This window comes from Hippopotamus amphibius, chromosome 9 (assembly GCF_030028045.1).
Source record: "Hippopotamus amphibius kiboko isolate mHipAmp2 chromosome 9, mHipAmp2.hap2, whole genome shotgun sequence".
NCBI classification, from domain to species: Eukaryota; Metazoa; Chordata; class Mammalia; order Artiodactyla; family Hippopotamidae; genus Hippopotamus; species Hippopotamus amphibius.
Window position 1 is genome coordinate 122593993 of NC_080194.1, and position 18428 is coordinate 122612420.

Here is an 18428-nt window from a genome sequence, read left to right on the forward strand (position 1 = left end):
CGCACATCCTCTGCCGTGGGGCAGGTTGGAGCCACAGGAGAGGGTATCTTCTTGGGTGATGAGGCTCAGGCCCTGCTGCTCTCCGTGTGGGCTTGGGACCCCTGGGCCTGGGCCTGTAGCGCCAAGCCCAGCCCCCATCACGGCTCTCCCCTTGCAGCTTCGTGTTCCTGCAGCTCTACCACTCACCTTTCTTCGGTGACGAGTCCAACAAGCCGATCCTTCTGCCCAGCGAGGTAGGGCGAGCCGTCTCTTCCCTCTAGGGTGTGCCTGGAGCCTGGCTGGGGGTGCACCGTGGGATGATGCCCCAGCGTTGGGCAGTGGGGGCTGTAGCCCAGGGTTGCCGAGGGCTACGGCCTCAGGTCCCTGTGGTAACCTGCCTGTGTGAGGAGAGGCCTCTCCCGGACAGGCATCGGGCTGGGGCTGGCTGGGCAGGGCTGGTGGCAGGGGACAGCCTCTGCCCTGGGTTCAGGCAGCGCTCTGTGGCTACAGTCTTTCGAGCGGTCAGTGCAGCTCCTTGACCAGATCCCATCATACGACACGCACAAGATCGCCGTTCTGTACGTGGGAGAAGGCCAGGTGAGGCTGCAGGGCTGTCAGGGGCGAGCCTGGATGTTGGGCAGACCTGGGTGGCTGCCCCGCCTGGGGTGGGGATGGGGGCCTGGGCCCTTGTTCTCCACGGCAGAGCCACTGGAGTGTCAGGTGCCCACTGGGGCGCCGTGCTGGGGTCCCAGGCGTGAGGGCGACAGGTCGCGTGTGAGCTCGTGGTACACAGAGTGCTGAGGAGGGGGTGGCGGGTTTAGGGAGCCTGCACAGGTGTGAGCGGCACACTGCTTGTGTCGCTGATCCGAGGGAGGTGATGTCGAGCAGAGACATGGAGGAGGTGAGGGAGGTGCGCATGCGTGGGGGGTGGTGCACCGTGTGCTCCAGGGCCAGAGCAGAGGAGTGCCAGGCAGGGGTGGGCAGTGGGGGTGGGAAGCAACGGGGACAGAACCGGTGGAGACGGGCCATGGGCCGAGTGAGCGGCAGGTTGGAGGAGTGAGAGCAGAGGGGTGCCGAGGGCTCTGGGTGTGTTCTGAAGCTGAGCTGGCCCAGCGGAGTGGCAGGCAAGTTACACGAGAGCGGGGGAGCGGGGTGGCGTACCTGGGCAGTGACGGGAGTGCAGCTGCCTCGCCCCGAGCTGGGTTGACGGCAGCAGTGGGGCTGTCTGCCCAGCCACACCAGTCACTCCCCCCTTTGGGATGCCAGCAGCAACACGCTCTTGGGGTCCTGAGAGCCAGCATGGGGCAGGGTGTGGCAGAGGGGCGGCCTGGGAGCAGGTGCCAGTGTCCCCCCGTCTCCCCGCAGAGCAACAGTGAGCTGGCCATCCTGTCCAACGAGCACGGCTCCTACAGGTACACAGAGTTCCTGACGGGGCTGGGCAAGCTCATCGAGCTCAAGGACTGCCAGCCAGACAAGGTGTACCTGGGTGGCCTGGACGTGTGCGGGGAGGACGGCCAGTTCACCTACTGCTGGCATGACGACATCATGCAAGGTGTGCGCGCTCCCCCGCCCGCTGCTCCCAGTGCTGCAGGCCCTCGGGAGCCTCCCGAGGGACCCAGCCTCCTCTCAGGGGCACTGAGGGCGGTGCCCCCTGCTGCTGTCCTGGGCCCAGCCCCAGCCTGAGGCGCCCTTGCGGGCAGCCTGCCTGGGCCGGCGCGGCCCTGCTCAGCGCGGCCCTGCTCCGCCCCGCAGCTGTCTTCCACATCGCCACCCTGATGCCCACCAAGGACGTGGATAAGCACCGCTGTGACAAGAAGCGGCACCTGGGCAACGACTTTGTGTCCATCGTCTACAACGACTCAGGCGAGGACTTCAAGCTGGGCACCATCAAAGTGAGTGAGGGGCCCTCCGGGCACATGGGCAGGGATCTGGGCCCTGAATCTGGGCCCCGGGCTAGAGGCGTTGTCTCTCTGGGGAAGTGCCCGCAGCCATGTGTTGAGCGGAGACAGAGAGCTCTGCTGGGTCAGCGTGGGTGACATCATGACCCGCTTGTGTGCCCCCAGTGCAGTGGGCCCCTACCTGTGATGAGGACGACGCCCGGTCGGTTTCCTCATGGAGCCACGCGCTCCTCTGGGTTTTGTGCGTCTGTGTTTAGCGGGTGTGCAACACCTGCTGGTAACGGCCTTGAGCCCTGTCCACCTGACACATCCCTTGTGTCGTTGCGCAGCATTTGGGCTGGCCCAGTATCACCCCCTTTCCTAGAGGCAGTCACTGGGGCTTGAGGTCCCATGGGGAGGAGGCAGGCTCGGTGCAGGCGGCCTGTGACAGGGTGGTTACGTGTGGATGAGCTGCAAAGCCTAGTGGGCAGGTGCTGGTGCAACCCAGGGGCTGAGGTGCCAGCACTCAGGGCTGTTTTAGATTTGTTCTGAGTGCAGTGGGCAGCCTTGGAGGAGGTCACTGAACACAGACCCCGCTGGGGTTTGGGGCAGAATGTCCGGTAGAGGCACGACTGTCTGTGGGGAGGCCGATGTGGGCCTCCTGCACTGCAGAGCTGGGGGGTGGGGTGGGGGTGGGAGGAAACCCTGGAGGGGCCTGCGGTGTGCCATCCCGGGCGGCCCGGGAACCTGCAGAGCTCTTCCACGTCTTGCTCTCAGCCGACAGGGAGGCAGGTGTCCCCTGGGTGGCACAGGAGTCCTGGGCAGTGCGTAGGGCTTGGTTGCTGTGTGCCTGTCTGGCTTATTCAGGCTGTAGGTGAGGCAGTAGCGGGGTGACAGGGTGGTGGCCCTCAGGCTGGGTGAGGAGGAAGCGTGGGCTACACGTGCTGAGTTAGTGAGCATCTAACCAATGAGCCCGCTGCCCTCCTGGGCTAAGTGTGGGGATGGCAGAAAGTGCCAAGGTGACCCCTGCTCTTGTCCGGGCAGGGCCAGTTCAACTTTGTCCACGTGATCATCACCCCCCTAGACTACGAATGCAACCTTGTGTCGCTGCAGTGCAGGAAAGGTAAGGCGCAGGGCCGGGTTGGGGAGGCCCCTGGGGCTCTGAGCCCCATGTGAGCGCCGTGTCTCCCCAGACATGGAGGGCCTCGTGGACACCAGTGTGGCCAAGATTGTGTCGGACCGAAACCTGCCCTTTGTGGCCCGCCAGATGGCCCTGCATGCAAATGTGAGCAGAGGTGGCCCCGGGAGAGGGGGTGGGACAGGCTCACAGGTGCCACCTATGCAGGGCTCACTGTTTTGCCCTCCCTGCCCCAGATGGCCTCGCAGGTGCACCACAGCCGTTCCAACCCCACAGATACCTACCCCTCCAAGTGGATCGCCAGGCTCCGCCACATCAAGCGGCTCCGCCACCGGGTAGGGAGGCTGGGCCACAGGCACGCTGAGCATGGGTTGGGGGGGCGGGGGGGGGAGCACGCGCCACCCCTTCTGAACTTGCTGCCGAAGTTCCCTCTCGCTCAGATCCGTGAGGAAGCCCACTACTCGAGTGCCAGCCTACCCCTGATGCAGACACACCCTCCTGGCCATGCCAAGGCCCCGGCACAGGCCCCGGCCGAGCCCACGCCCACCTATGAGACCGGCCAGCGGAAGCGCCTCGTCTCCTCCGTGGACGACTTCACTGAGTTCGTGTGAGGCTGTGTGGGGGCTGGTGCCCAGTCCCACTGGGCTTCTCCGAGCGCTGAGCACGTGCCTGGGCTCCCTGGCTGTCATCTGAGCAGTCGTGCTGCTGGACCTTCCCTGCCCCCGTGAGGCACTGGGTGGTATTTATTTGTGCAAATAAAGTGCTGCTGTGGCCCAGGCCTGTGGGATCGGACACAGACGCTAGAGTGGACACAGACACTGGAGCGGTCAGTCAGTCAACTCATTTATTTGACGTCGTCTGTTGGCGGGTAGGCTGGGATCAAGGCTGTAGCTTCGGCCATGCCCACTGGAGTAGGGAGGGGGCCTGTCAGGCTGCTGTTGGGGCCTCCCCCTCAGGAAAGCCTCACACGTGCACTGTCACGCTCACCTTCCCCGGCCTGGGAGCCAGCCCCCAAGCAGAGGTCTTTTCCCCCTACCCACCCTAGGGTTCTATGCCATACACTGGTACTGCCCCTCACCCAGACCCGACACCAGCAGGCCTGGGCAGGGCAGGAAAATAAGGCCACGGTGGTGACGAGAATGGCCTGGGTTGGTTGTGTCCCTCCAACAGCCCTTTCTGCCCAGCACCTGCCCAAGGCCAGGCTTGGATCCAAGAAGTGGCTATTGCTTCCCCAGCCACGTGGGCAGGTGTCTGGGGTGGGAGGCCAGCTCTGCGGTCCCAGCTCCCCCTCAACGTAGGTGACAACGGGCATAGGCTATTTCAGCCACCAGGCCCCTTGGCCCTATTGAAAAATAAAGCGACGTACAAAAATATACACATTTTAACCCCACATAAATTACTGACAATAGACACACAGCGGTAGCTGGAGGTGAGTGCACTCAGCAGGGGGACAGGAGGTAATAATTTAGGGGGAGGATGACAGGAGGTGCAGGGTCCCTCCCCGTAGCCTGGATCCTTAGCAAGGGGGAGATGTCTGCCCAGGAGGTGGGGCCGGGCACAGCCCGCTGTACCTGAGGACTTGGGAAATAAATTAGCATCTCAGAGGCCGGGCACTCAGTCCAATACTGCTGTGTCCTCCCACAGGGAACTGGGGAGGGGACCCTGGGTCCTAGCTGGCCACGTGGCCTCTTTAAAGTGCTGAAGCCCACAAAGAGACAAGTGCTGCCTGCTCTCTGGGGAACCTGCGTGCAGCTGTTCTGCCTGGCCCAAAACCTCGAGGGTGGCAGAAGATAATAATACTGAGCGGTGTCTGCTCTGGCTCCAAGGGGCCAGAGTGAAGCCACAGGCCCACCCCAGGGAAGAGGCATGAGCCCAGATACTCTGGGGCTAAGTGCTGCTGGGGTGGATCTTGTTCTTGGCCTGCAGGGATGCCCTGCTGGGGCCTGTAGCCAGGCCAATGCCTCGACTGGCCCGGGCAAGGCGGCTGGGCAGGACTGGCCGCGGGCCTGGGGAGGGGCCAGGGAGGGGCGAGGTTGGGGGCCCACTGCTCCTGCGGCCATGCAGGCTCTGTAGCCGCCGCTCCAGCTGGTAGACGTCCTCTGTGGCCTGGTTGAGTCGGTCAAACTGGGCGAGTAGAGCCTCAAACACGGCTTGGAGACGGGAGGGCTCAGGCTCGGGCTCCCCTCTGGGCCCTGGCCGGCCCAGGCCCACGCTCAGCCCATCCAGCTGGCTGGAGGAGGTGGAGGGGCGAGAGGTGTCGGAACCTCCACTGGCTGGGGGCACATCTGGAGAAGACTTGGAGCCTCTGGATGAGCGGGAGGGCAGGGGCTCCATCCCTTCAAAGCGGACTTTGTGGCGGAACTGGGGGCGGCACAGGGGCTCGGTCAGTCCGGCTGCGCCCTGGGCTCAACTGGGCCCAGGGTGCGTCCCTCTCCCCCCCACTGGGCCGTACCCACCTCCTTGACCTTGCTGAAGCCCATCCAGAGGCGCAGCCGGCGCACGAACAGTTCCACCATCTCGTAGTCCTGTGGCTCCCAGGCTGGGCGGTACAGCTCCCCACGCAGTGCGTGGTACCGCCACCGCAGGAGGACTGCCCCCAGCCTCAGGGCACCCCACAGCCGCAGGGCCCAGAGCCCTGTGCACAGCATGGGGGACAGACGCCAGGACTCCGCAGGGCACAGGGCAGGACCCCCAGCCCCGGGGCACAACACCAGGAGGGCTCGGGCGGCGCTCCAAAGCGAGTCCACACAGGAGGAGACCAACTGTGGGGAAGGCGGCACTAGTGAGGGGTGGCCTCAGCTAAGTCACCCTCTCTGATGGCCCCACGGGCACCTACCAGGACAGCCAGCTGTGTGTAGGCCACAGCAAGCACCACCAGGCCTAGGGCCACCCCCACGAGTTCCGGCAGGGCCCGGCACAGCGTCTTGCCAAAAACCGACCACTGGCGCACAAAGCGCAGCTGCTGGGCCGCCTGTGGACAGAGAGCGTCAGCCGACCGACCCCACCAACGCCAGCCTGCCCTGGCCCACCGGCCCAGCCCTCACCTTGACCAAGAGCAGGAAGAGCAGCGAGGCGGTCAGGCCACGGGCCGCGGCGCTCAGCTGTGCCACCTGCTCAAAGCTGGTGAAGCGGCGCGGCCGGCCGCGCAGGAAGCGGGTCCACTGGCGGTCAGCGGCGCCCAGCTGGGCCAGGCGCACCAGCGCTGCGGCCGCCGTCAGCGCCACCAGCAGCCACCGCGCCCAGGTCCCAGGCCGTGTGGCACGCGCACGCCCCTCCCTGCGCCAGGCGCGCACTTCTGCCGCCGAGAAGTACACGGCGAACAGCAGCAGGCTCACCTGTGGGGGCGGGGCCGGGTCAGGAGGGGCGTGACCAGGCTGCGCGGCGGCGGCAGCGGCGGGCGGGGGCGGGGGCGGAGCCTACCGAGGTGAGGAGGGGCAGCGAGAGGCCGGCACTGAGGCGCCGCAGCGCGAACGGGCGGACGCTGAGCGCGGCCACCGCCTGTCCGGCAGCCGGGAACTCCAGGCACAGCGTGATGGCGGCGTGCAGCCCCACAGCTGGGCTGTAGCGTGTGAGCTCCACGAACACGGCGCGGCTCCTGCGCAGAGGGCGCGGGCGGGGATCCGGAGTCAGAGGGGGTGGGAATGAAGAGGCCACGGCGGGAGAAGCCGGTGAGCTCACAGAGGAACGGGCTTGCGCCGCAGGTGTTGAGGGGAGGCTGCAAGCGGGCTCGCTGGGCCCCTTCGGGGATGATCGGGAGCCCTGCTGGGCGTGGGAGTGAGCCGACCCCCCGACGCACCGTGACCGACATGCGCAGTGGGCGGGGGTGGGGAGGGAGCTGAGGGTAGGGCCACCTGTTGTCTATCCAGTTGTGCAGCTGCAGGAAGCCCAGCTGTGCACGGCTCTCCTCTAGGCTGGATCCCAGCTCCTGCACGTAGCCCCCGCTGTCGTACACGGCGCAGGAACCCCAGTACCAGACGCTGCCAGGGAGGCGGCAGTGTCAGAGCCAGCACCCTGCAGAACCTAGATGCTGGCTGGGGCGAGGGGCTCCTCTGGAGAACTCCCCCTGCCACCCCCCACCCCCCGACCGTGCCCCGTCCTCTGTGCTCACCCCAACAGATCTGGTGCCGAGTAGGCCCACATCTCAGAGCTGTTGTGGGCAGCAGTCCCCCAGCCAATGCCGTAGTCGCCAGTGCTGAAGCCTCCAGAAGCTGCTGAGCACGTGGGGGCCCCTGAGCCGGGCAGGTCTGGGCAGAGCGCTGAAAGCAGAGGGCAGGGGGATGAGCCCGATCAACCAGGCGCACTGACTCTTCACGAGCCTCCTGGGCTGAGCTCTGCGGGATCTCACTGAACCCTCCCAGTAGCCCAGAAGGTAGACGGCACTGTCTCACCTACACGTCAGGAAACTGAGGTGGGGAGGTCACACAGCTAAGGGAGTTGGATTCAGACCCCGGCCAAAGGCTTCTCTTTGGAAAAATGGAAGGATAAGTGCCAGGGTGCCCCTGCCCAGCTCACCTTCCTGCAGCCGCACCTGCCGCAGCCGTGGGGGCCCCAGCTCTGGTCTGGACTGGTTCCCATGGATGTAGGGGAGCAACACGTGGGACATCCACGGCCAGAACTCATCAGACCTGCCCACATCAGACAGAGTCACATGCTCCATCCCTCAGCATCCAGAGCCCACCAGGGATCAGAGGCCCAGAGAGGATTGCTACTGCAGGCCTGGCCCGGCCAGCAGGAGGCGGCCAGTGCTGCCCTGGGGGACGAGGCATGACCTGGTTCCTCAACCCGGGTTTCCTGACACTCAGGGGCTGATAACACTGCTGTGGGGCTGTCCTGGGCACATAGGGTGCTGAGCAGTGTCTGTGGTCTCTACCCACTGCCAGCAGAACCCACTCCAGTTCTGACAATCAAAAATGTATTGAGACACTTGCCAATATCCCCCAGGGGCTGGGCTGGACCAAGGGTGGGATCGAAGTGGACCCTGGTCAGCATCAGCACCGCTCTGGCCCAGAAAACAGACCTGTGCCTGCGTATCAGGGTATCCATACCGGGTGATGGCCAGGAAGGCCTGGCTGTCCAGCTCCTGCTTGATGGCATTCTGCAGGCGGTAGGCATGGTTGTGGCATGAGGTGTCCCCATAGTTGGCTAGCAGCGTCACCAGCAGGAAGAACATGTATACCAGAAGGCCCTGGGGGGAGGGATGGCCCTGGGGTCAGCCGGACCCCGCCTGGCCCCTCTGTGACAGAGCAGGGCTTCTAGATGCTGGGCAGCAAAGTGCCCCCAGTCAGGGGGTCTGGTGCTGAGAGCCGGGTCTGTGGCAGATGTGGTCTGTGAAGGCCAAGGAGCTGCACCAGGGTCCCATGAGGCCAGGTAGGAGCAGGTATTTGAGTTGGGCAAGAGGAGGGGTCAGGTAAGGACTCAGGGTAGAAGGTGATGGGAGGGAGTTGGGGCAGGGGCTGCAGAGCCCTACACCACCTGCTAAGGCCCTTTGGTGGTCAGGAAAAGGGTGCATGTGAGGTTTTTGAGAAAGTCAGGACCTTTTGGAAGATGCTGCCCTGGCCAGGAGGCCAGAGAGGGAAGGCAGGCACTGGCGACACAGCCCGAGCTCACCCGCAGCATCCTGTGCAGCCTCTTGACCTTTCGGGCTTCCTCCTTTGCCAGGAAGAGCGCGAAGCCGTGGGGTGGCCGCACCCGGGGCACACGCTCACTCACAGGTGTCACGGCCGGGCTTTCCACCAGGGTGTCATCTTCATCGGGGTGCAGCCGCTTGGCCACCAGTGAGAAGTACAGAGCTTCCAGCAGGACCTGGACCAGGGCTGGCATCAGAGGGACCCACGGGTGGCAGAGGCTGGCAGCCTGGCCCCCCTGCATCCCACTTACCTTGAGCGGCTCCCAGCAGAGGAATGAGGCCAGGAAGCTGGAGCTGCTTGAGAGGAGCCACATGACAGACACGGTGGGGGGGAAGCCGGCGCCGACCCACCCTGACACCCCCACGGCCACAGCCACCAGGAGCAGGCTGAGCCCATGGGCCAGGGGTGCACACCAGGCTGGCAGCAGTCGCTTCCGGAGACCCTCCACCAGCCCTGGAGAGGCAGATACAGACAGGTCACCAGCAGCGCAGAGGAAGGCGTGGGGAAGGCTGTCCTGGGGACTTGGGAACGCACCTGTCCTGGAGAGCTTTGCCGGCTGGGGCTGCTCCCACATCAGGCCTGGGCTGGGCAGCCCCCTCTCCCCCGGCCTTGGCAGCATCAGCGTCTGAGTCCTCTCACCAGGGGTGCTGCACCTGGGCACAGGCAGAGGGGAGCAGCCAGCACTCACCTGTCAGCCCGCACACTGCCCAAGGGTGCGGCCAGCCCACCTCTCTGGGCCTGAGCATTCCCTTCCCCTGGTCTGTGGAGAGAGATGACACTGCCCCAAGCCAGGTGGAGATGATGCTGGAGGCCAGAACACCACGGGTCACTCTGGGAAGGGGCCGGGAAGTCCTGCAGCCTCTGGTCACCTCCTCCGGGACCCGGTCCTCGCCTCACGTTGCTGTGACCTGTTGCCCGTCCTGTCCTGCCACCACTCCAGCAGCCCTCGCCCCGCACAGCACCACCATCCGGCCTCCAGCCTCGTCCCCTGGCCTGCTCTCCACACCAGCAAACCAGGCCTCCCTGCACCCTGCATGCCAATGCAGCTGTGAAACCCAAGACTGGCTTCTGGACGAAGAAACGTACGCACGTCTCTCACATGCCGAGCGCCAACTGACCTGACCTTCTGGGTTCTAGAACCGCTACAGAGAGAGGGCAGCTACGGGAGCAGAGAGGAGAGGAGGGGGAGGAGGAAAAGAGGGAAACGAGACCATGACAGGCACGAACTGGGACAACGTGCACACACTTAGCAGAGGTTTCCAACAGCTGTGCCCTGAAGAGAATGGGCCTCCAGATGTGCCAGCCACTGAGCAGCAACAAACCTTTCTAGTTTTGTGTGTCTCCCAGGGAATAAAAGGCGCTACAGACATGAACACACAGGACACTTTTCTTGCAATGGACTTTTCTGATTATAAGGATAGCATAAACTATTTGTAGAAAATAGAGTAATGACAGAGAAGAGATATTCACTATCAGCATTTCTATCATGCAAAGAACAGTAGTGTTAATAGTTATTTCTAGTCCTTTTTCTCTACTTGTGTCTATATTTTACACGTAGATAGCAACAGGTCATATCAGGACCAGTGGGTCGGCACAGAATACACAGAGTTTTATATCTGACTCAAAACTGCAGGAGAGCGAAGGCCATGCTGACTGGAAAAACGTTCGCCGAGTCCTTCAGGCCCAGGCGGCGTGATATCCCCTACCTAGATGCCAGGCCCTGCGCTGCGCACCGAGAGCCAAGGGCACAGCCTGTGCAAACGTCAGATGCACACGCTGGTGGGGGAAGCAGAGAGAAAGCGAAGCAGGGAGGACACGGAGACAGAGGCCTGTGTCTGCCCCACACGAGTACACGCCCCCCTGCACCTTTTACGACATTTACGTGGGGCAGGAAGGAAGGCTCTGATCAGGAAGCATCTGAGGGGAGACCTGAAGGGAGTCGAACATGATGCTCCTGTCTTGGGGAGGAACCCTCCAGGCAGAGGGAGCAGCAGATATAAAAGATGAGGACAGAACAGCAAACGAAGCTGTAGCCAAAGGAAGCAGGGTGACAGAGCTGGCAGGAGAGGCCGGGGAGGCAGTAGGTCAGATTGGGTGTGGCTGGGGGAGCATCGTGAGGACCGCACCCAGTTGTGGTAGGCCCCCTCCAAGATGGCCCCAGTGACACTTTCCTCCTAACCAAGAGGATACTGTGGAAAATGATCACATGTGAATAAGGGGCTAGACCACTTGCTCTGGCCTCCAAGTCATGAGGGCGCTCAGCAGCCTGGTGCAGAGGAGAAGAGCTGAGCGCTCCCACCAACAGCCTGCAGCAGTGTGCCTGCCAACTGAAAAGTCGGGGGCAACAGATAACCAGTGCCCCCGACAGGACGCCAGTGGCAGGGCCCACTGCAGGGAGATGGAGGCTGAGCTGTAGGGGAGGAACAGGACCCTGCTGAGTCCCCGAATGGTCCAGGCAGAGGATGATGTTCAGGTGCAAGGTGCAAGGGCAGGTGGAGAGAAGGGAAGATTCCGAATCTGGAAGGTAGCAGATGAATCTGTTAAAGGCTTGCGTGGGGAAGGTACTCAAACAGAGAGGAGTCGAGAGTGAATGCAAGAGTTTTGTCTTGGTCAGTCTCAGACCGCATCTGCCCTTCCTGAGACATTTCATGTTACTGGCAAGTCTGTGTGGCCCTGGACACCCACATGGAGAAGTTGCTTACTGGCAGTCGGATGTCTGGATCTGGGTGCCAGGAAGGGCTCTGGGCTGGAGGTGGTCAGCTGCTAGTTACTACCAGGAGTTCCTCACAGAAGAGGCTTCTATATGGACTGGCAATTCCTTCATTAAAAATGCCATCATGGCATACATATTTCTCTGTCTTCATAAAATGTATCAAGAATCTTTCCCTTTTTCTCTGTGTTCTGGGAAAGTCCATCTATCTCACTAACTTTTGGTTGCTTGAAAATTAGAAGAGTTGAAAGGAAATATGGGTATTAAAATAGATACAGATGAGAAAAGAGGTATGAGATAATTCTATGAATCTTAGTTACTAAGTCAGAAACCAGCCAAGAAGTTGAGAAATTCTTAAAAACATAAAATTGAGGGACTTCCCTGGTGGCATAGTGGTTAAGATTCTGTGCTCCCAATGCAGGCAGCCTGGGTTCCATCCATGGTCCAGGAACTAGATCCCACATGCATGCCACAACTAAGAGTTCACATGCCACAACTGAGGAGACTGTGTGCTGCATCTAAGGAGCCTGCCTGCCACAACTAAGGCCCGGTGCAACCAAACAAATACTTAAAAAATAAAATAAAATAAAATGGAGTGGGGATTCCCTGGCGCTCCAGTGGTTAGGACTTAGCACTTTCACTGCCGGGTCCTGGGTTTAATCCCTGGTCAGGGAACTAAGATCCGGTAAGCTGCACCACCAGAAAAACCCCCAAAGAACAAAAACCATAAAATAGAAATAGTGTCAAAAGGAAAAAATTAGATATTTAAAAGGCTGCAATGACTCCTCATCATGGATCACAGCCAGGTCCTGCCAGCCTCACACTGGTGGCCTTTTATTACTCAAACATCCCTCACTCCTGCCACCCTAAAGGGAACAATGGCTGGGCCCTGGGTGACCCCAAAAGGTCCTTTCAACAGATGAGGGACTCAGAGGCCTAACAACTTCACTCCAGCCCCGCACTGGCTGGACAGCACGAGGCTGGTGCCAGACAGGGAGCAGGGCTATTGGCTGGGCTCCCCACTGCCCCCACTGCCAGGGCCGGGCACTCACAGGCCAGCGAGCAGGTCCGTTTCTCCTTGAGTGTCCTGGGTGGGGGCCAAGCTGCCAGCCCCTTCAGCCAGGATCTGCCGGATCAGGTCTTCATCTAGAGGGAGCAGAACGTGTCTGCCCTGGAACCTTCCAGGGCGGGGGCGGCTGGGGACACCACCGTCCCCACCCCTGCTCACCTGAAGCTGAGAAGTATTTGGCGGGTGAGGAGGGGCTGACCAGGGAGAGACTGTCCTCCTCTGGGCCTGGCATGCGGCCCATCTGGCCCCGGGCAAGCCGCTGCAGGGCACTGCCCATGACAGACGGGTCACTCAGCAAGTCTGGCCAACTGAGGGTGCCTTCGCTGGACGGCCAGCACACCAGGCTGCAGACAACAGGTCAGCAAGCAGAGCCCGGGGGATGCGTCTGCACACACACCCAACCCAAGTCCCATCACATGTGGACACATGGGGCTGCTGAGCAAACACTCCCGGGACAGAACACACAACACACAGACGAGGACATGCAACACTGCACACGCGAGGCGCAGCGGACCTACACGAGAAACAGCTCACGTTTTCTCTAGGCACCCCCACCTTTTAGAATCCTCCAAAAATAAGTCGTGTTTCATTTGTCCAGCAAAGGCCTGTTGAGAAGCGCAGAGAAAACCTGACTCCAGGCTGCCCAGAACATGGCCCAAACTGGGCAGCCCCCAGGAAGCCCCCACCTCAGTGCCGAGTCCTGGGAAAGCAAGCATGGAGCTGTCTAGCACAGACGAGTCGAGGCAGCTGTCCATGTCCAGTGCCTGCGGCCCCACGGGGGTGGGGCTCTGGCCCCCGGCCACCTGCGGGAGAGGCAGGGGGTCAGCGGGAGGCAGCTCAGGCCCCTGTTGCGGGGAGGCGAGCTAGCTCCTGGTGGGCAGTCTACAGCAGTGCTGTCCTGGAGATTGCTCTAGAATGACGCGCACCTTCTACACCTACACTGTCCATCGTGGGAACCACTCGTCACGTGCCAATACAGAGCACCTGAAGTGTGGCTGGTGTAACTGAGAAGCTGACGTTTTAATTTTATCTAATTTTAATCAAATTTATAGTAACAGCCACATATAGGGGAATTCCCTGGTGGTCCAGTGGTTAGGACTCCGTGCTTCCACTGCAGGACGTGTGGGTTTGATCCCTGTTTGGGGAACTAAGATCCCGCATGCCCCATGGTGTGGCCAAAAATTTAAAAATAAAAAATAAAAAACAAAACAAAAAACTCCCCCCCAAAACAGCCACATACGGCTAAAGATGGCTGTACTGGGTCCGGGGGAAATGCCGCTTGGTTGCGGTGTGTGAGCCTTTCTCAGGAGCTGTGGGTGTCAGAAGTTCATGGGGCCCCTGGCCAGTCCCGTCTGCCTCTTTGGTGTCTGCAGTGACCGCTGTTCACACCTAACTCTGACGCTCTACAGCTCTCTTTCCCCGGCTCCTGACCCCTCTCTGGCTGCCGTACTGGACAGCACAGCCCTCGGCAGAGGCAGCGGTGCCCACGCCCCAGGAGCCCCGCCCACCTTGCTCCGGGACATCCGGAAGAGGAACAGGATGGCCAGGTAGACGGGGTAGACAACCAGGCTGGACACCAGGCCAACGGCGATGGTGTCGACGCTCAAAGGGATGAGACTGGACATGGGCCCCATGCTGCGGCGGGAGAGGAGAGACCAGGCCAGCTTGGGGGAGGGGCAGGAGGGGTTGGGGATTGGGCGGAGGGAGGGCATGCCGACCCCCACAGCACCCACCTGTAGGCAGCATCTCCCACGGCCCCGTACCACACGGCGTTGGCACCCAGGAAGAGGCAGATGAGGAGGACGCAGCAAGTGGCCCGCTGGACACGTGTGAAGCGGCTCCGAGGTGGCCGGTCCCACATGGAGAGCCAGACATGCTTGTCAAAGAAGCCACGCTGCAGCTCAGCCACCAGGAGGCGCCGGAACCGCCACAGGGCCACGTCACCTGGGGGGGGGAGGGGAATAGGAGGGTTCAGCAGACTCCAGGGCCAGGCGCGCCCCCAACCCTGGGGCCCGCCGCCCAGGCAGCGCCTTACTTGCTGCCAGCACCTCCTTCTCCACCAGACCCCCATTGGCCTCCGTCTCCACCGACAGCCAGTCGTTGACCAGGAAGAAGGTGCTGCGAGCACTCTGCAGGTCCCTGACGATGACGTGCTGCAGGAACCAGGCAGGGCTCAGCCCTGCAGGGGGACAAGAAGCGGGCAGTCAGGGTCGAGGGACAGAGGGAGGGGAAGCGGGCAGTCAGGGCTGGGGAGCGACAGCAGCAGGGCCCCAGACCTTTGTTGTCATGCCACACGCGAATCTTCCACACGCTGCCCAGGCTGTGTGGGGTGGCGATCTGGAAGACGTCCAGGCTGTTGCGGTGGAAGGCTCCATCCCCATCCAGGTGCCGGTGGCCGCTGCGGCTGTCTGCCCCATACAGCATGATGCCCACATGAGCTGTGGTCCCTGCAGGACAGGAGGAAGGACTCTGGGTTTGCTGCCCTGCCCTGCTGACCTTCCTTCGACGGGCATGGGCAGCCCTCACCCTGCAGCTCCAATACAAATGGATCTCAGTCGCCTTAAACCCTTAAATGAACAGCCCCCAGTGACGTGACTCAAATGCCAATTGTGGTGGTGCTTTAACCACGAGTAACCACGTGGAACAGGAACGTGGCTGCCAGCCTTCAGTCTGCTACACGAGTAAGAGGCACGTGTCCTGATGGGTGATGTCACCTCTCCCAGAGCTTCCTGGTGGCTGGTCGCTGTGCACCTCTCAGTCCCCACACAGACAACCAAGCACACAGCAGTGTTGCCTCCATGTCTCCAGTGATAAACCTACACGTTTTATAAAAGTGAGTCATCAGGAATTCCCTGGTGGCACAGTGGTTAAGAATGCACCTCCCAATTCAGGGGACACCGGTTCGATCCCTGGTCTGGGAAGATCCCACATGCCCTGGAGCAACTAAGACCATGTGCCACAACTACTGAGCCACATGCTGCAACTACCGAAGCCCGCGAGCTACAATTACTGAAGCCCGGGCGCCTAGAGCTCATGCTCCATAATGAGAGAAGCCACCACAATGAGAAGCCTGAACACCACAACAAAAAGTAGCGCCCCCTCGCCACAACTAGAGAAAGCCCACACGCAGCAATGAAGACCCAACGCAGCCAAAGATTAAAATAAAATAAAATAAAATAAAATAAAATAAAATAAAAGTGGGTTCATCAACAGAGAGGACCAGGAAAAAGTTTAAATACTAAAAATAAAAGAGGGGACCAGGTGACAAAGATGAAAGCACAGCAAAAAAATGAAAAATGGTGCCAAGGAAGCTAACTTTGAATCAAAGGGAAATGACTGAAGAAACAGCCAACCACAGGGCTGCTTCTGCTGCCCCAAGGGCTCCAGAAAGGCTGACGGTGACAGCAAACTCACCAACATGAGTGAGGACAGCGGTTGTGACAAAAAGGATGAAGACGTTGCAGAGCAATGGATGCCGGCAAAAACTTCACGTGAAAAGAATTCTCAGAGGTATTTCACAGTGAGAAGAGCAGGATAAGACGTCGGCAGTAAAGTGACTGCTGGCCGAGGCACAAAGATGCCCCTCAGGTGGCAATTACAGACGAGAAGGCAAGCGCTGCTCAAACTACTCTTGGTAAGTTTTCCACAAAGAAATAAGACACTTTAGTTCTCAGCATCTAATGCTTTATGTTACGCTGTAAAAACTCCACATCAGCACGTTTCTCTGCACATTTATAACCAACAGTCAAAGAGCTTTTGACATCTTGAAAACAATCTTTTTACCAAGACGACTTATTACCACTTAATAATCATTTCTCACATCGCTCACCAGCCTCTTCCACCTGGCTGCGCACATCGGGGGCCGCCCACATCGACCGTGAGCCTCCTGTGCACCCACAGGTTGCTGCTGCCTAGCACAGCCGTGGTGACCTGAGCCCCTGCTGGAAGCCACCCCTCTACTTACGAGAGTCCCCGTCAGGAAGGTGGCCTGCCTCACCTGAGCCCCGGCCCCAGCCGGTCTTGACCAGGATCTCATACTTGAAGCGGCCCCCCTTCCCGCAGAATGGGATGACACGGACCCGGCTGACATCCAGCTGGTCCAGCTTACGCAGGATCATGGCCATGACCGCGTAGGTCACCAGACACACGGTGCACGTCAGCAGGACGATGTAGTTCACGCCTGAGGCCGGCTCCTGGGGAGACACAGCCATCAGGCCCCAGAGGCACAGCCCAGCCCTCGCCTGCTCATGGTGGGGCTGGGGCTCCCCAGCAGTCCAGGGATGCGGCCCCACTCACAGGGAAGATGAAGTGGACGTGGCTGGGAGGCACAAAGAGACTGGCACCAAAGGCAGTGAGGTGGCGGGTGAGGCAGACCGCCTGGCTGGGTGAGGTCTCCTCCAGGGGCACGAGCCCCTCTGTCCTCCAGGCCATCTCCTTCTCGCTGAAGTACTGGCAGAGGGATGTGTACAGACCCACGGACACCTCCAGTGCTGACCAGCGGAAGTGGCTGGTCAGGTTCAGGTAGTAGCTCGCGCCCAGATCTCTGGTCCTGGAAGAATTGGGGGTGTCATGGCTAGACCTGGCCTGGCCCGCTCTCCGGCCGTTCTGCTGCCACACCTGCTCCCACGGGGAGCCCACGGGCTGCCCACAGGCCTCGGCACATACGGATTCAATCATGTCCACCTGCCCTCAGAGACCAGCCCCACCCTGCCAACGAGTCCCGCTGCTCGAGTCCAGGGCAGGATTGCTCACCCCGGGGCGATGAAAAAGGTGTAGGGCCTGTGGTCGGCCCCCACCAGGGTCTCCAGGCTGATCCTCCTGCTGGCAGAGCAGTTGTGCTCGTTGGGCTGGGGCAGCGAGTGCAGGTAGGCGGCCAGGTAGGGCTCAGGCTCCTCCGGCAGGTAGTGCTCTGCGGACGGCACATGTAGGCTCGGACCCCGGCCCGGGCAGCTCACACACTCCAGGGGACACTTCCGGGAGCCCTCCTCAGCCCCCCCTGCTGCCCTCCAGCCAGGCCTCCAGGGCCCCGTGAAGCAGGAAACAGACTTTACCGAAGGCCATGAGTTTGGGGTGCCCGTCATGAGAAATGCCTGCTCACCCAGTCACCCCACTGCCCCCACACAGGCTGGGCCATGGGAGGGAAGAGGAGGCCGCCCGCTGACGGCCCTGCCAAGTCACGCACCATTCAGCACCGTGAAGGTGAGCTGCAGGTGCAGCCCGGCCTCGGGGTTGCTGTTCTCGGGGGTGACCACGACGCTGACCGAGGCCTGGGGCTGGACAGTGGCAGAGCCGGCAGGGACGCGGGGGCCTTGGGCAGCCTGGTCTGAGTTGTTGGGCACCTTCACGGTGATAGCGCGCTCCGAAGCCAGCTGCCTGATAGGGATCTGGGCTCCGGCCTGTGTCTGGAAGGCCATGGATGCCACCTTGGTGGAGACTGTGTAGTTGCTGATGTAGCCAAAGGGGAAGGGGTTGGAGTCGATGAGGAGGATGAGCTGTACCACATCGCTGAGGTTGGACAGGGCCCCGCTGAAGGCTGCAGGGATGGAGAAGTGGCAGCCGGGGCCCGAGGCATCGCCCTGGCACAGCAGGCTCAGCGGGTCCGAGCGCTTGCCCTGCGCCACAATCTCCTCACCCGCCAGGGTCAGGGGCTCCTCGTTGAGCACACGGGAGCGCATGAGGATGCCCATGAGGGCCGACGAGAGCTGGTAGGCTCTGGACGCCACCAGAAGCGATGGCGGCTCGGCCCCCAACTCTGAGGGCTGCGGGCCCTGCACGTCCGAGCTGGCCAGGTGGATGAGGTCGCCTGTGGATGGGAGAGATTGGGGGGAGAAGTGGGGGAAGGGGTTGTGGGGAGGGGTCAGAGGAAGAGGTGGAGGAGAAGAGGTGCAGAGGGAGAGGTGAGGGGAAGAGGTCAGAGGGGGTGAGAGGTCAGGGAGAGATCCGGTGGGGGGCAGAGGTCAGCGGGGACAGATGGGGAGAGAGGTGCGGGGGAGGGGTCAGAAGCGGGGAGAGGTCGGGGAGAGGCTGG

General features: G+C 61.4%; 2 protein-coding genes across 19 annotated transcripts in view; one reads left to right on the forward strand and one right to left on the reverse strand.

Annotated features, from left to right (window-relative positions):
- The window catches only part of TSC2 (TSC complex subunit 2), a 36487-nt gene extending 32677 nt beyond the window's left edge, over positions 1-3810 (forward strand). For all 10 annotated transcript variants that reach the window (XM_057748930.1, XM_057748932.1, XM_057748931.1 and 7 more), the window contains 8 exons: positions 158-233; positions 490-576; positions 1345-1531; positions 1732-1871; positions 2901-2979; positions 3050-3141; positions 3231-3329; positions 3435-3810. In XM_057748930.1, coding sequence (XP_057604913.1) covers positions 158-233; positions 490-576; positions 1345-1531; positions 1732-1871; positions 2901-2979; positions 3050-3141; positions 3231-3329; positions 3435-3605 — 931 coding nt within the window. In that variant the 3' untranslated portion in view covers positions 3606-3810. The remainder of the gene's footprint in view (positions 1-157; positions 234-489; positions 577-1344; positions 1532-1731; positions 1872-2900; positions 2980-3049; positions 3142-3230; positions 3330-3434) is intronic.
- Positions 3811-3820: 10 nt separating this feature from the next.
- PKD1 (polycystin 1, transient receptor potential channel interacting) overlaps positions 3821-18428 on the reverse strand; it is a 47485-nt gene continuing 32877 nt past the window's right edge. For 4 of the 9 annotated variants that reach the window (XM_057748923.1, XM_057748922.1, XM_057748927.1 and 1 more), the window contains 23 exons: positions 17583-18203; positions 17153-17309; positions 16697-16949; positions 16398-16593; positions 14677-14847; positions 14436-14579; positions 14134-14344; positions 13909-14035; positions 12956-13203; positions 12560-12744; positions 12384-12477; positions 9156-9274; positions 8872-9074; positions 8602-8796; positions 8040-8179; positions 7507-7619; positions 7103-7250; positions 6846-6971; positions 6415-6589; positions 6039-6329; positions 5831-5965; positions 5451-5756; positions 3821-5355 (listed from right to left, as the gene is read on the reverse strand). In XM_057748923.1, the coding sequence (XP_057604906.1) occupies positions 4882-5355; positions 5451-5756; positions 5831-5965; positions 6039-6329; positions 6415-6589; positions 6846-6971; positions 7103-7250; positions 7507-7619; positions 8040-8179; positions 8602-8796; positions 8872-9074; positions 9156-9274; positions 12384-12477; positions 12560-12744; positions 12956-13203; positions 13909-14035; positions 14134-14344; positions 14436-14579; positions 14677-14847; positions 16398-16593; positions 16697-16949; positions 17153-17309; positions 17583-18203 (4832 nt within the window). In that variant the 3' untranslated portion in view covers positions 3821-4881. Of the gene's footprint in view, positions 5356-5450; positions 5757-5830; positions 5966-6038; positions 6330-6414; positions 6590-6845; positions 6972-7102; positions 7251-7382; positions 7458-7506; positions 7620-8039; positions 8180-8601; positions 8797-8871; positions 9075-9155; positions 9275-12383; positions 12478-12559; positions 12745-12955; positions 13204-13908; positions 14036-14133; positions 14345-14435; positions 14580-14676; positions 14848-16397; positions 16594-16696; positions 16950-17152; positions 17310-17582; positions 18204-18428 lie in introns of those variants that run through there. The other 5 variants (XM_057748924.1, XM_057748925.1, XM_057748928.1 and 2 more) reach the window with 5 other exon arrangements.